A 16,912-nucleotide genomic window follows, 5' to 3' on the forward strand; every position below is an offset into this window, starting at 1 on the left:
ATTGCATGCCGCCACCACTGAGATTGTCTCAGCTTCTCTCACTTTGCGTTTGACGTTCTTTGTTGCTATGTTGCTCACCATACCGGTCGTATACTTGCTGGTAAGCTTCCTAGTTCTTTTCCTTCACTGTGAATCAATTTTTTTCCTGTACAAATACCTGAAAACGCTCCCAGCCCATTTACTTTCTTCCATATTCGTCAGTCACTCTTTATAATGAATTTTAGTCACTTCAAAACTTGTCCAGCCCTTATCACCCTGCACAGCTTCATTAGTACACGCCGCATAGGTGGCCCCCTGTGCATAAACAGGTGCAGATTTTGAAGCCTATGCTTATGCTGGTTGCACACTTTAGAACCAATTTTGGGATCTGGAAACACGTCGCAGGTGTTGGATTTTGGACAGCACCTATTTGGCGTCCGCTCGCCACCGTCATCGCGTGCAATACTCGAGCGCAGTAGTAAATTAATCGTGAAATGAAGAATTAGTTCTTTATAGTGAACCGCACTGTCAACGAATCACCAGTGCTGCCAAGGCTTTGGCACCATCTGCTAACTGGAAATCAAACAGCTTTTTTAAGGTCCAGTGACTATGCACTAATAGCAGTCGACAGCCAATCTACTGGGGTCACCAACGCGCACATTCTGCAATGCAGTACTGCAAACAGTGGGCAATTAACTCTCACAGATGTCAGCACTTTTGCATCGCGATCGCTATGCCTTGCTTGCTGTTCCAAGACACTTCCGGTCTGGTACCTTTGAAGTGGGCTTTGTCGAGAAATAAATGCGTTTTTTTAATGTGCCAATACGCAGGACGCCCGTTATGTTTACAAATAAACAAAATGCACATGATGCCTCAGGCACATGTATGAATAATTTATCCTGCATTTTGCCGAAAAATTGATTTTAGAAGTTTGATTAGCTGCAAAAAAATGTGTGTCGAAAATATGCGCGGGCAGGTTTATGAGGCACCACCGCGACTTGTCGCTCTGTTTTTTGTCCGTTAAACTCAGCGAGTTATTTCGGTTCCGAAAACCGCTAGCATTGCAGGGCTAATTATCTTCAAAGATGGCAAATAGCAGTTACAAAACTCTATTTGGAACTCCAGATGTGCTTCTGATGCAAACTTTCTATGTTAATTGACTGACGCGCCATCAGTGCATGCATGAGCGGCAAAAGACACTTCCCTTCTGCCTCTCGTCGCTTGTCGACGCCTAAGTGGTGCTTAAAATGGAAAGGACAACTGAAAAGGGTGTATAAATTGTTTTTTTTGTATTGCTCAAAGCGCGTTGTGCATCTACGCTGTTTCCTGTCTTTTCAGCTTCTTTTTCTTTTCCATGTCCTAGTGCTCGGCAATGTACGTACGTTCGATAGTTATTGTACATAGCTGAAGGCTACAATCAGCATATCGTTGTTGCCGTTCGAGAATTCACAGTATCCGGATTTCGAAAGTTAGGGGCCCTTATTCACGGGAAATTTTTGCGTTGAACCACTAGTAGGGCAGGTGCTAGCCAATCAAGACATTAGACATATTAAATAAGGTGTCTGGCTAACGGCAAAAAAAAAAATTGCGAAGGAAAAGCTGTGTGAATTCGGCACAGCTATATGAGGATATTCGCAGCCGGCAGGATTGAAGAGCTCTGCATGGAGTGCTATGCAGGATGCCCCGAGTTTGTCACTCGTCTGAGTTTGCTCAATGGCAGTCACTGAACGAAAATCGCAAAGCTGCGACAGCGACTATTTGGGGTGACTTCACTCTCACGGTGGGACTTCAACTCGGCAGCGTGCTCAGCCATGCAGGAACAAAGACTGCGCGGAACGCGCGAAAGCAGCAGACAATGTCGACATGAAGCATTGCGCCACGTATGTCAACACGCAGTGCACCCTGCGCACGCCGCTTCCCCGCTTAAAACACAGAATACTGCATGGGTAATGTTATGCGGCAGCACCGCTCATGGTTACCAACGCAATATCACAATACCGTGACTGTCCCGCTACCTACACACTCGGCGCGTACCACTTGCTACGCCTTTCTGGGGTGCGTCACGGACGTGTCTCCTCTTTCGGACATTATCCGTCTTTCCATCAACGAATGCGAACAGTCCAGACGTGACGCATTCTCACGCAAACCTTTTCCTTCTTTCGAATATGTTAAAAGCAAATGATTTTTCCATAACTCACTTGCATAGGTATGATACATTGGATGGAAAGACAGACGAATGAAAGAAGGTGCTGGTTTGGCCACGTGACCCCTTTATCGGCCGCTCATGAGGTAACGCCCAAGTGATGATAACCCAAGAGCAAAACTAGATAAGCCAATGAAACTGGAGGTGCATGGACGGTTAAATTTTGTTTTCATATCATTAACTCACTCATCTGAGGGCCTCACCAGAGCTCGCGGAGAGCCCGATTTTTGCCAAACTCGGGCCTTCCTGCATAGCACCCCAGTTTGCAAGGGGGTTTACGCTTGAGCGCCGCTCACGCGCAGGTGACGTTCAGCGCTGGACGCGAGCCCACGCAGGACGAGCTCCTGCGCAGCCCCGGTCCCGAGTGGCGCTCCAACCGCACGCTGGTGCCGCGGGTGGCTCTGGGCGGTCGCCCGCTGTTCGTGGCCGTCCGTCTGAAGCTCGAGTGGGGGGTGGGAGCCCTGCGCCCCGCCGACCCGCGTCGCGTCCGCTATCGGCTGTGGACCGCGCTGGTGGCTTGCCGCAGCTGGCGGCGACCCGCGTGGTCGGGACGGGGCTGCGCCGCGGTCCTCGACTCGTCGCTGGAGACGCTGCACTGCCGCTGCTCGCACCTGTCGTGGTTCTCCGGCGCCCACTGGGTGGCGCCGAACGAGATATCCTGGCGGAAGGTGGGCTGCAGAGACATCCTTCCGGCCGATGCGTTGCGTCGCGTCGCGTGTCGTCCTCTTAAATCACGAGATTTTTCGGGCAGAACACCGTTTCATCTCGGCTCGAACTGCACATGACCTAATCAAGCGGGAAGTATGGTCAGTACAGTTAGACGGGGGGAAAATTGAGTATAGCGAAAGCGAGATGCGCCTATCCGACGTGGACAACCGAATAGAAAGATAAGACACAATTTCCTTCTATGGTGTTTTGCCCGCCCGTTGAACGCATATAATGTTCAAGAACAATTAGTTGTGTACCCGGCTGGAAGAAGTCCATATGACAAAAAATTGATAATAGGTGATATAAATTACGTCTGTCTGGGTAAAATCGCGCACGATTGACTGAAAGTTTGGGCGTAATAGTACGTCGTAAAGATGACAGAAATAGAGGCTACAGACACGTCTAACGGCGAGTAGCTCTGGACCAATTGTGGTGCGGATGGCATGGAGAATGTAATGGAATTACATGGCGAGTGGTGATGTGTGGCTTGTTAGAACGCGTCACTGACGTAAACAGCTCCACATTTCCTTATTAGGAGATTAATCAGAAGTGCCTTAACATTGATCCATCTGAACGAAGGAACCAGGCAAAACTAAATGGAATATTTATAGTCGCGAAGTTCCCTAACGTCGCTAACACACACCAGTATTTATGATTTCAAAATAATACTGTGTCATTTCAGTCAAACCCGAATAACTCTGGTCGAGTTGAAATGATTGAATTAAAACAAACTACGACCTTTTCCTTTCTTTTTTTTTTACGCGCGAGCGGTTCATCTCAAGGGCACGCAGAATACTTGTATTAGAAGAGAACCGCGGCGCGAAAAGGGCAGTAGCAAGAAAGAGCAAAACGTCGAGGCATATATAAGTGAGCATATATGGTCTTACAGCTTCTTGAGTCAAGACCACACTGTTTATTAGAGTTAAAAAGTGGCGAAGGCACTTTGGGATTTCCTTAGAAATAATATGTAAGGTCACAGACAGGGAAATGACTGGCAGACGAAAGTTGCTGGTTATAGACGTATTATGCTTTCCGCCCTGTGAAGACTAACGTTCAATGTTAAAAAAAAGGGAAAATCCTTAGGCTTCTTTTGCCTAAACAAAGAACCTTCGACTTCGCAAAGAACGCGCTGGTATAGGGGACGTACGTCACGCAATCGTCGGCGCTTCCGCGGAGCAGGCAAAAGCGAAGCGATGAAGTGAAGCTCTACGTTTATATACGACTTTCTCCATTAGGACGGCCTCGTTTTGCGGAATACATGTGGAGGAACTCATCAAATAATAAGTGTACTGGTCTAGGCTAATAACTGCGTAGCTGTGTTTAGGGCCACTCAAGAGATATTCGAGTGCATCGGACCGTTGCCACAAAAACAAATGATTTCGTTAAGGTATGCTGTCATCACTAAATTGTCTAGTCTCTTGAAATTGGTGTAGTGAAAGGCTTAGCACGCGCCGGTGCCTTGTGTATGGGGACCTTTTTGTATATGCTTACAAGATTTCTGGTGCCATTATAGGGAGCGAGCAAGAGCGTGGACATAATCCATCAGAAACTGTCAAACTAGGTCGAGATATACACGTACAAAACTTTGTGTATATGTGTGCGTTATTTGCCTTAGGTCTGTGTCTAACAGCTCTGCCACGGGTTGCTAAATATATTCTTTAGTTCCTTTGAGTTCCCTCTCCTCGCCATAGTCATTTCTCGTACAGTTCGCATAGCGTAAAGCAAAAGGCGTGAAAGTGTTTCGATTGGCGGACATTCGCGGTGCGGTGACCGGCACCCCTTGCCGGATGACATCGTCTTCCCTCGTGCGCAGGTGTCGCGCGGTGTCCGCGAGCGCCACCTGCTGGTCAGCAGCTGCGTGCTGGCCCTGTGGCTTCTGTACGGCGCCGTGCTGCTGTGGGCTCGCCGAGCAGACCAGCGGGACGAAGTCTACAACACGGTGACCGACCTGCAACAGAACCTGCCCACCGACCAGCAGCCCTACATAGTCACCATCATCACCGGCTTCCGTCGCAACGCCGGCACCACCAGCAAGGCGCGTGCCTGTGCTCGTCTTTGGCTCTTCATTCGCGTCACGTGAAGCTACTGTATACGCGCTCCCTACGGTATCTATAAGAGAATGCGCAGTAACTAAGGTGCCTGCATAGCCGTTATACGGCACTGCGGCGTTGTGACGTTGCCTCTGCCGATATCACGATGGCTTTTTTTTGTCGTAGGTGGATCCCGCCCCAGCTTGGATGATGCAAAATATTCGTTATCTATAATTGCAACCCGATGAGTTTTTATTTTTTTAGGAAACACGGGTATTAATTGTCATGTACAATTAACCAACGAAAACAATCATTGTCTTGTCAAGAAATATCTATACCGAAAGCATGACATCACTAATCATCACTTAAAAGTTAGTTATGACTATGTTAAAAAGATTTTTCATTTATCGTTTCAAAAAACCATATTGCCTTATACCATATCTCTCCATATAAACATGTATGTTATAGCATAAGCCATTCTCGCTACTGTGAAGTTTCCTTCATAACTTCAAATAATCTTGTATAAGATATTTAGGCGTATTGGTTAAGGAAGTATGATTTTATATTGCGTTCATCTAGACAGGCTATTCATATATGCTTATGCGCGGTACGCCTTTGCGTTGTTTACTGTCGAACAGAAACTGTCTTCTTTCCATTGTGCATTTTTGTTGGAATTGACTCCTGTGGCCAGTATCCCGCCACGATAATGCCTTCGGGCGAATGTAGCTGTGTGAATGAATAAATAATATATAAGTTGATTCTAGATATATTCTTTATTTATCGTGTCATCTTTTCTCTTTGGGCTGCACTAAGATCTGCGATACCGGGAGCAAGGGGTCCGAAGGCTCCTCGGGCACTTGTTGCATTCAGGCCCATCTCGTTAACGTGCCATGCCTCTTTATTGCCAACAATAAATTTGAACTTGATGAAAACCACCATTTCGACTCCTTCGTAACGGTGCTGTGCCGAACTATACCTATATTTCGCAGTCACATTCACATTCTAATAAAACATGCTCCATCGTTTCCCCAGCTTTACCGCAGCAAGCACATACTTATCCTTCTTATATCTCGCTTTATAGGTGCGTGTTCCAAGGCATCCTGATATCGCTTCGAAAAGTAATGAGCTTCCCTTTGAGTTATCATAAATTGTTCCTTTCCTGATTTCATTCTTTCCTCTTAAGTGGCAGGTTTATTTTCCATTGCCGCCGCCCATGAGATTATTTCAGCCTCTCTGACTTTCTGCTTGACGTTCTTTGCTGCTGTGTTGCCCACTCTACAGGCCACATACTTGCCGGTAAGCTTCCTCGTTCTTTTCCTCGACTGTGTATCAATGTTTTTCCTGTACAGATACCTGAACACTCCCCTAGACCATTTACTTTCTTGCATATTCTTCGGTCGTTCTTTATAATCAATTTTGCTGCGAGTTTCCCTCACTTCATAACGAGTCCAGCCCATATCACCCTCCACAGCTTTATTTGTAGTCTTCCCGTGAGCGCCCAATGCGAGGCGACCCACTAACCTATGGTTTCCATCGAGTCCTCATTGTACCCCTTATTTCAAGCAAAAAACCGCATTTCCAAAAGTAAGTCCTGGAGCCATTACACCTTTCCACATACCACGGAGCACCTCGTACCTATTGCATTCCCATAGCCCTCTGTGCTTCATTATGGCTGCATTTCTCTTCCCCTTTACTGTTATTGTTTTTTCCTGTGTTTCCATATATCTTATCGCCTTCGTTTATCCATATACCAAGGTTTATATTCTATTAGAAGAGGTATTTCTGGCCTTGTATTGCCACTGTCTGTTCACTGTTTTCATCGAAAATTCCATAACACCTGATTTTCTAACACTAAACTTTAAACCAAAATTCTTGCCTTCCTGTCCACAGATATCAGCCAGACGTTGCAAAGCACTTCGCTTGTTAGATAGCAACACAATGTCGTCCGCATAAAATGCAGGTTAATGCATAAATGCAGGTTAATCTCTCATGCAGACCCGTTTGTCTGCATGAGAGATTAAACGCAATATTACTTCCCTGTAGCGCCCTCTCCATCTTCACCATGTACATCATAAATAGCAGTGGGGATAAATAGCACCCCTGCCTCGGTCCCTTGTTGATATAAACTTTCTCCTCGCTTCTTATCCTTTCCAATTCAACGCAAACTGGATTTTCTAAGTAAATCTCTCTCTAAAGCTGTACGCAATCATCACCTAAGCCTTCCCCTTCCAGAATATCCCACAAAATGTTCCGGTCTACGTTGTCGCACGCTCCTGTAATGTCTAAAAAGGCCACATATATTGGTCTGCTTTCCACTCTTGATATTTCACTATACTGAGCAAGAATGAATTTTTCATCCAAACGCCTACCTATTCTGAAGCCATTCTGAAGTCCTCCCAAAATGCAATTATTCTCTGCCCATGCTTGCAGCTTTGATTAGATTGCCTGCATTTCTAGCCTGTATATTAATGATGTAATATGCAATGGTCAGCATTCCATACGAGAAAGAAATACGCCGATGCGCGGAGGCGAGCGCCTTCTGGTGGTACTGCAAGGAACCCAGCGACGCACGCGGCGCGCGCCTCCCCCTGTGAGTGGCTGAGTTTGTGCCACGGACACGACGAATGCACCTTGGTTAGAGGTATGCAGCTTCTCAGTAAAACCGCTCCCTATGAAGAGTGGTCTTTTTACACGCGCCGCTACTCTCCATTATTGCCCAGTTTCGTCCTTATGGGTATACGGCTTGTGATGCAGTCCGTTAGCTGCTCTTTCCCCCCTTTCATCTGAAACAGCAGCTAACTCACTGCACCACATGCCTTACTCACCGCATCTCCTCCTAGCGCGATCTTATCTGTTTTATCTGCAGCAGTCGGCGGTCCCTACCATCTATAGAGATTGCGTACTGAAGCGCCAGATATAGGCGAATATAGGGACAATTTATACGCAGGTGTGGCTGCAACTGGTTGGCTTGGAGGGCTCGTCGCGCACCTTCCTGCTAAAAGACGAGAACGTGAATCCGGGCACGCTTCAGCGCAAGTCCGAGGACTACTTCCTGGCCACCACCGAGCGTGCTCTGGGAGAAATCACCGAGGCGAGCGGGCGTGGCGCTGCGCTTGCTTATGCTGCCACGCTTGAAATAACGCTTCGGTGCTGCTCAATTTGTCCGTTGTCCGAATCAGCGGGGCGCGTCAGAATCACTTTACATTCGCATCCTCCCGCGAATCGCATTGCAGGCCGTAAAGTTACGGTTACGTTAGCGGCAGAAACGCATGCCTGCCACGCGGATGGATCAAGGATCCCTTCCTTCTTTTTTTACAGCAGCCGCCATGACATGAACTGTCAAATAGAAGCGAAAAGTGCGATGTTTCGGCACCGTGCCCATTGTTTCGTGCAAAAACTCTGGGGAAAAATAAGGTACACTATGTCGTCGTTTCTCGTGTGGGATGTGAGTGCGTGCGATTGTCGCGCTGTCACGTGACCTCAACGCCGCGGGAAGACACCCGTCAGTGTAGCATTCGCAGCATGTCTTTGGTTCCCCCCAACTCGACGCGCTCGCCTTGGCTTTTAGCGTGGCCGTATACGGGCTGCCCCAGCTAACCTTAGCCAAGTTATTCAACGAGAAAAAATTTAGAAAAACATGGTGCAAGATACAATTCATAGGTCTTGAAATCGTATCTTGCACCGTGTTCTTTCAGGCTTTATTTTTCGCTGCACAGCTTGGGTAAAGCTAGGTGGGACACCATTTATAGCAAGTCAACAGCACTGTGTGGAACAGAAACTTTTTCATTCAGGTTTATTTTTTCTGGTTCAGCGAAAACGGTTCCCTTCCCGTTCAACTCTGGAGCGAAAGCAATAATTGTTCAAACCGGCTCAGGTTCATTTGCATAACACCAAAAATAATTTCAAGTAAATAGTATAATTTGGCGAGCTGCATTAAAAGCTGCACGGAAAGATTACGCTTGTTGTTCTTAAAATATTATGGGGTTTTACGTGCCAAAACCACTTTCTGATTATGAGGCACGCCGTAGGGGAGGACTCCGGACATTTCGACCACCTGGGGTTCTTTAACGTGCACCTAAACCTAAGCACACGGGTGTTTTCGCATTTCGCCCCCATAGAAATGCGGCCGCCATGGCCGGGATTCAATCCCGCGACCTCGTGCTCAGCAGCCCAACACCATAGCCACTGAGCAACCACGGCGGGTGCTTGTTGTTCTTGAGGCCTCGCGTAGGGATAGTGGTTACAAAAGAACTATACCGATCAAACACCAGCGCTGGAATCTATGTGAAGCGAAGCTTTAGTAAGAAATAGATAGAAAGACGAATTTTTTGAGGAAGCGCAGAGAGGTCCTCTTGCCTGCTACTCGTTTTTGTATATGGAAGAAATGGAGGACAAAATGAAGGGTATGAAGAATGACGATGAGATTAGCCAGTGGGATACAGCTACAGACATCTCACATAGTGCTGACAACCCCGTGTCCACATTGACTTTCTGCTACCATCGTGAAGGGTAGACGTGCGGGCGATCACAGGACGCAGCGTAGGAAGCTTGTTGGCTCCCCGGGCGCCGTTTTGCAGGTATCATTGAGTTTGCTGCTGAGTTCTGATATACACATAGCACTTAGTCATTTCAACAGTCATAGAAATGTCTCCTACCAACGGAAAACAATTTGATGGTCACAGATTTCAAACACTTACAAGTGCGTTACTAACATGCCTTTCCCCCGACACGATACATCAAAAGCCGCACTAACGGTGCTACTACTTAAATCAGGGGTAGATGGTGTGCACTTACAAAGGAGTTAGCATAGTTGAGTCATCAGTGCAGGCAATCCATGGACTAAAAGCTCCAGGAAACGGTGACCAGGCTGAACCGAAAATAGTTATTTCTGTTTGACTCCGGCGTGAGAAAAATCGAAACATTTCAGTTCAGTTCTGGTTCGAGAAAAAAGCTTTTTTTTTTCTGTGGCTTTTCTGTTCAGTTCCGGTACGATACCCTGGTCTACAGCGTCCTTAGCCGCCTCACGTTCGTCCGACGCCTCCATGGACCGCGGAGTGGTGTGGCTATTCTGTCCGCCGTTTGAATCAAAGGGCCCGTCACCAAACACCGCCAGAAGTTAACGCTGTACACTAGAAGAAGGCGCCCTCCAATGAATGTTTTGCCGAAACAACTTTTCACAAAATTTAACAGCAGCGGAACCAGAAAGAAAAGCAAATGCTACGCGGCGATGATGAAAGGATGCGAGCTGCCTTCCTCCCCAGCCTACTCTTGTAAAGGTGCCGTATTAAGCTTTTAACGAGCCCTGCTATTTTTATTTCTCTTTTTTCCTCTCCCTCTCCTTTTTTTTCTGACAATAGATTTATGCTGGCAATTTTGTACTTTCTGTGTTTCCCGGAAATACCAGTGTTCTTCACCCTACTGCTGGCAGTATGCGAGCTTTAGATGGGACCCGTAACGTGTTGTAGGCGAAACTGGTGACGCCTTTAGATTGGAGAATGGCTGCTGCGAGAACAAGGGCGTGCGAGATTTCTATTGATGTTTCTTTATTTTGTAGCTTGCGCAGCAAGCTTATTTCAGGGCATGATCATCACCGCGCGGTTTACGTACTGCAGACTTCTTTATTTGCAACGAATGTAACGTAAATCACTATCTTCTGTTGGCTGAACCAGAATCGGTGTTTTGTGCTTGCTCGGGAGATCTCAAGTACGAGTGGCATTTACGTCAAACTGCGTCGTTCGAAGCAGATTTCAGGCGCATGTCTGTATGGCCTGTCTTGTTTCTATTCTTTTCACTCTCAGGAACATACGCCTCCATGCATGATGACGCACAAGACAGACACAGACAGAAGGAAAACATAAAAGCTCACAAGCGACACGTCAAAGAAGCAGGTCTTAGCTCAACTTGGACTTAACTGTGTACTGCGATCATCTCTTTTGGGCAGGCCGACAGCTATCGCGTTGAGTGCGAGCAGGCCGTCCTTGTGCACAGGTGGTGTTCACCCTCGAGGCCCGCGGCACTCGCGCTCCGTGGTTCCTGCACACTGTGGTGGTGCAGGACATGCTCGAAGACCTGGTCTGGGTGTTCTTCGTCGAGCAGTGGCTGCAGCCCGAAGGAGGAGATCAGGATTCCCCCAAGAGTTTCCGCTTCCGGCCAGCCGACGGACAGCAGCAGGCAGACTTCTGGACGCTCTTTCGGTGACCGTGGTCACTTTAATTGCCTTGTGGTTGATGTCGTTGAAATCACACATAATCATTTCGTGCAGATAGCGCAACAGTCTTGAGAGCGTTATTAACGTCACGCTGCACAGTGTCTAGGTTTAATAAAACAGCGGATGTAAGGTGGGCCAGGTGGGCTAAAGGTTAGCACAAATTTACGCGAAAGTTCTTAGGCTGCAAGGGTCCTATACGTGGGAGTGGTACAGAGGGCGGAATATTTTGGTGTCTGTTTACTGAAATTTAAGTTCTTACGAAAAGTCTGCGTTGTCAGCATGTTTTTTTCGCGGTCATTCCTTTCACTGCATTCCTATGTTGTTCAAGGACATGAAATGGCATAACCTTTGATTTTATTAGGATAGTTTTGTACGTCAGAAAAAATACATATTTTATCAACTTGTAGAGACCGAAAAAATCTACGAAATTGTACCTATTACACTCCTGCTAACTCTTGTTAAAGCCACCATTGTAACTGTATTCGGTGAGGAAATTGAGGAAACAAATATCAGGCGTAGCGCCGTACACTTAATCTGCAGTTGCACTGAGAGGACAAACACAAAAAATAATGTAATTATGGTGGTTCGCAAGCATCACATACGGAGCATGCAGAATGCAAACACTTCTGTTAACTATGCGTAGTGTGGTTTTACCTGCCGCAGATATCGGCAAACCTTATTAGCAAATGAAACAATTTTTTCGATCAGTGAATCAAGGGAAATCGCAGAGGGTCCTCTAAAGCATTTGTGTTCGTAGTTCTCATCGGTAAGTTAACGCGGAAAATGTTCTTTGGACACTTGCGGTCGGCTGCAGTATTGCCTGTCAATGACAGGTGCTGCACCACACGTATGTGTAAATAGATGGGGTATTCCATCTGGTCTAACGCTGCTTTTCGTCGCTGCTGGCGTCCTGTAAAATCCGCAGGCGCCGTCTGCAGCGACATTTCTTCACGGGCCACACGTGGTTCAACGTGATCGCGCGCTACCGCAGCTCCAAGTTCACGCGCGCCCAGCGCGTCACCTGCGCGCTATTCGTCATCTTGTCGGCCATGATGTTCAACGTCATGTACCACGACGTGGACACGAGTTCAGAAGGCGAGCACCTCAGCTTCTTCGAGGTGCCCGTGCACCTCAACGACTTCCTGCTTGGGCTCCAGGTGAGCCGGCTCGAGGCCATCTTGCACGCAGCGCGTTTCTTGATTTCTGCGGTGTTCGCGCACACTCTTGAGGCGGGTGTAGCTGGTGGTTAAAGGACACTCGCCTATAATCAAAAGACTTAGAAAGAATGACGGCAGCACGCTAGACTTGTTCGGTTTGTTAGATGTCCCACGTTCACGGTGAAGGAAATTCGTGAGCATCAGAAAGCACGTTCGTTCAACTGTTTACTTTTTTCACTATTTGAGTAAATCTTGTTTGACTCTTCAACAGCGCGTCTGCGTATAGGCGAAGGTGCTGGCAACCACAAAGCTCAAGTAGGTTGTGCAGCGTCACAAGCAGTTGCTTATTTGGGGTCGTTTCACAAATAGGAAGGGATAAAAATCTCTGCGAGCCGCAATTTTTCTTTTACCTGCGTTGCTTTTTCGGTTGACAATAGGGCGGTGGCCAGCAAAGATGGAGTAGGGCAGTGAATTACAAGAGTAGAGTATAACAGAGAGGAAGAGGCATGCAAGGAGGAGACTTACACACTCACGCACGTATATACTAGACTGTGGTGACTATATAGACTATATGTGAGCGTAAACCATATTGTAGCGCCAGCAGTGTCGCTTTAGCGGATGTTTGTTTTTACGGCTTCGTACAGCATCAGTGCATTCTACACTCGTAGCAACCAGGTGGCGAGGCCGAACTAAATGCAGATTTTGTCGGCAGTGTGTACGCCACTTCGCGTTTCTGGGTTGGCCACTGGTGACGCCACGTATGACCGAGCACACTCTGTGGTAGCACGCATAACACAGAACAGCATTCACTCAAATAGGTGGTCAGTCCCACCCCTTTCGCGGAGTAACCACAGGTAGTATATCGATGTCGATGACGTCAAACTCGTGCCGCGGGTCCGCGACGTTTCTCGTTTTCGAACGCCACTCACTCGCTCGCAGGTGAGCCTGGTGACGGTGCCGCTGGGCGTGTTCGTCATCTTCGTGTTCAGCAACTGCCGCCCGCGGCCCCTGAGCGCCGCGCCCGAGCGCCGCCGGCCGCGCATCTCGCTGTTCAGCTACCTGGACAACCTGTCGCACAACTACTCCGAGTCGCGCAGCGAGCACCGCACTCAGATGCTGCAGGTGTGCCTGTGTATGCTCATAAAGCTGCGTGGAACATAGCCTCGGCCGCGCTAGCTTGCCAGCACTATAGCCACGGCATCCCTGAAAGGTACACTGTAAAAATGCTCAAACCCTTAAGCATGTTTTCTTGTTGCACTGGTAACTCCATTACCGGTAGGGCCTTACAAGAATTTATAGAGGGCGATGATGACAAGCGATGACAAGAGATGTATTGGAAACTAAGTAATCATTCTGACAGCCTTGGGCGCACAGAAGTACTCGACAGGAGGGTTTCACATGCCTCCCTGTGAAATTCTCTTGTCGGATATTTCTACGGGCCCATGGCTGTCAGAACATAGTTTTCAACTACATCTCTTGTCATCGGACGTCTAGTTAGAACTCCGTTGTCGTCCTCGCGGACCGACGCAGCCCAACACCTAAGCAAGGTAGCACAACGTATGACATTAGAGAAGTGGCACACACCTGAATTCACCCAAGAACGATTGCATTCCCTCGACCCCTCTATGCAACTGCGGCTGTTACCAGGACTTCAGCGAAATGAGGCAACAATGCTGTGCCGCTTACGCTTGGGCGTCGCATTCACGAATGCGTATACGTTTTTGATTGGAATGACTGATAGCGCCGACTGTAATGCCTACGGTGCCGAGGAAACTATAGAGCATCTACTGTGCTACTGCCCATCTTTTCAAAACGAAAGACATGACCTCTGCACAGCTCTCATTCAGCTAGACAGAACACCGTTCACCTTGAAGAAGATCTTGGGACCATGGCCTCGCATATCGCAGCTACAAAAGGCCGCAAAAGCTCTGCTGCGATATTTGAAGGCTACTGGACTGAGTCAGCGTCTGTGACCCGGACTGAGTTACCGAACGATATCCCCAGTGGACTTTCTCTTCTTCTTTTAATCTTTCAGTCCCCTTTTCCCTTTCCCCAGTGTAGGGTAGCCAACCGGGCTCAGTCATGGTTAACCTCCCTACCTTTTCTTTATCATTTGCTCTCTCTCTCCGTTGTCGTCCTCTATAAATTTTGGTAAGGCCCTACCGGTAAGGGTAGAGTATATGAAAACACCTTTAAGAGCTTAGGCATTTTGTACAGTCTACAGCCCACATTCGTTCTTTTTAATAAGGTCACCATTTTACCATTCATTTTGCCATAAAACACAGTAAAGCATTTAAAGAGGAAAGAACTCTAGGAATACGAGTACCGGGCATAACGCGTTTCGCTGTCTTTCTAAAATATGCTACTTGGAGGATTTGGGGCTGCGTAAAATCTGTTTTCGAGCTAGAAAGAATATGTTTGGAGCTAGAAAGAATGGAGCCTAGAACATGCTGAAATGTCTATGACGATCTTGGCAGTTTTCTATCGCGGTGTCTTGCTTTCGTGGCGCGCAAGCATCACACGAATCTCTAGGTTGCCGAATCCGGATATCCATACGTCTGAGAATAAAATAAGCAGTACCTTACGGGATATGGAAGTAACAGAAAATGTATCTATGCCATAGCCAGGACTAATTCACACACCTGTTGGGAAGCAAGTTAAGCGAGAACAAGCGAGTGGCTTAGTTAGGAGAAAGCCTCATGCGCATGAAGCGGTGTTGGCGCTGCCCTCCGGAGCCTCCACTGAGTTGCCGTGCGCGAGGCGATACCACAACAAAGACATCGCAGGAGTGTCCGCACTATGCAGCGTGGTATACGCCCCTTGGCCCCGACGAAAAAAAAAAAAATAAAACCCGGCTAACCGGAAAGTGGAATACTTTGACAAGTGCCCAAGCATTTCTGAACCTGCACATGTCTTAAAATAGTCTACAGTCGTGTTAATCAAAGTGTGCAGAGGAAATTGAGTGGCTTCTTTCACAATGCTTCTCGTGAATTCAAGTTAAATAAAGGTGTTGTTTTTCTAAACGCGCTTAGCCTTCTTTATTGCTGCGAGCCTTATCATGCACAATATATGTACATCGAAGTCGTCTGCATAACGAAGGATTCTTGAAGTTATTTCATTTCCAGGATCTATTCACATTTGTTCGGTATTGTGCGGGGCTCCGGCGTGGTACAGAAATGACCTGCGTGTTGTTTTTTTTTTTTTTATACGAACGAGCCATCCCACGTTTTGCCTCTAACCATTATCGCCCGCGCAGGAGTATGCGCGGCTTGTGCGCGAAGGTCGACGGGGCCTGCTGCCCTGGTGGTTCCAGCTGGTCGGCTGGGTGGTGGCGCTCGCCGGCTCCCTGGTGTGCTCGGCGGTGATCTGCCTGTACGGCTTCTCGTACGGCGACAAGCGCTCCAAGGAGTGGCTCTTCCGATCGCTCACGGGCCTGCTCCACAACGAGATCATCCTGGAGCCGCTCAAGGTGATCCTCATCTCGGCCTGCCTCGCCCGGCTCATCCCGAGGCCACCGGAAGTGGACGACTACAGCCTCCGCAACACGCTCACCGAGCTGCCGGAAGACCTGAGGCCCTGATGCGCCGCGCTCGAGGAAGCGCGGACTGCTCGAAGAACTGTGGCGCAGAGTTTTGTGCGCGCGTTTTCTAGAATGTAAATAGACATTTCGGTTCATTTTCAAATTTATAGAATAAGTAATAAATGATTAACGTACCCGTCGCTGTTGTAGAGATGGCTTGACCGCCTGGACGGTTTTCTGGCGTGTTGGGCTATACATTTATGTGTTGCTTAAAATGCTTAATCTTGCGCTTGCTGAACAAAAAAGAAAGAAAGGAAGAAGGAAAGAAAGAAAACAAATATGTACGGACTGTTAGAATGAGTACGTTAGAACGGACGCCAAAACTTGTTATGCGTCTTTTTCGTTTGGCGTCTTACACGTTTGATTCGCCATCAGGGAGTATCAATACTTATGCGAACCTCAATCAATAATTGCAGATGGGGCAGAGCGAATGCAACTCGAGCCCCACAAACGGATAGCAGGGTGCAGAGGTTGTATGCCACGTTCAAGTTTGTCTACAGTTCTCACGGGACAGTTGCGGTGCTGATGCAAAGAGATAAGTAGGTTATCGTCGTTTTAATATTTCACTGCCACTTTCCTAATGACCTTTTTTTTTTCACCAGTTCTTCGGCTTGTCTCCAAGTGAGGTGTGGTTTTGTGTTATAAATGAACATGACCATCTGGCAGAAGAAGAAGAAGAAACTTTAGTAAAGAATAGTCCGGCAGTTCTTGATGTGGTGGCCTCAGGTGACGGCTCGAAGTTCTTGGACTCGAGCGGCATCTTCGGCTTGCCGGACGGCCCAGAGCTGGTCTGCCAGCTCTGAACTTCTGATAGCCGCCTCCCAGCGGCGGCGACGCCTACGGAGAAGGTCCCCGGCGGCTCCCGCATCCGGGGCGGCGTCGGGAAGAACGGAGCTCGAGCCTTCTGCTCTGGCAACAGCCGCGATTATGGACGCGTCGCCAACGGAGCTGCTTTGATTACCGTTGTTGCCGGTACACTCCCAGAGCATGTGTCGCAGCGTTGCTCTGCGTCCGCATGTTTTACACGCGTCTGTTGGGTACAAACGC

At 48.0% G+C, this 16,912-nt stretch overlaps 1 protein-coding gene across 1 annotated transcript in view; it reads left to right on the forward strand.

Moving 5' to 3' along the window:
* The window catches only part of LOC139055976 (polycystin-1-like protein 2), a 35,201-nt gene extending 19,197 nt beyond the window's left edge, over window positions 1–16,004 (forward strand). Inside the window, exons 8-14 of the mRNA XM_070533694.1 lie at window positions 2,485–2,850; window positions 4,704–4,925; window positions 7,868–8,011; window positions 10,909–11,114; window positions 12,054–12,285; window positions 13,225–13,407; window positions 15,542–16,004. Coding sequence (XP_070389795.1) covers window positions 2,485–2,850; window positions 4,704–4,925; window positions 7,868–8,011; window positions 10,909–11,114; window positions 12,054–12,285; window positions 13,225–13,407; window positions 15,542–15,865 — 1,677 coding nt within the window. The 3' untranslated portion in view covers window positions 15,866–16,004. The remainder of the gene's footprint in view (window positions 1–2,484; window positions 2,851–4,703; window positions 4,926–7,867; window positions 8,012–10,908; window positions 11,115–12,053; window positions 12,286–13,224; window positions 13,408–15,541) is intronic.
* The last annotated feature ends 908 nt before the right edge of the window (window positions 16,005–16,912 follow it).

The sequence above is a fragment of the Dermacentor albipictus genome, chromosome 2 (genome assembly GCF_038994185.2).
Source record: "Dermacentor albipictus isolate Rhodes 1998 colony chromosome 2, USDA_Dalb.pri_finalv2, whole genome shotgun sequence".
In the NCBI taxonomy this organism is placed as follows: domain Eukaryota; kingdom Metazoa; phylum Arthropoda; class Arachnida; order Ixodida; family Ixodidae; genus Dermacentor; species Dermacentor albipictus.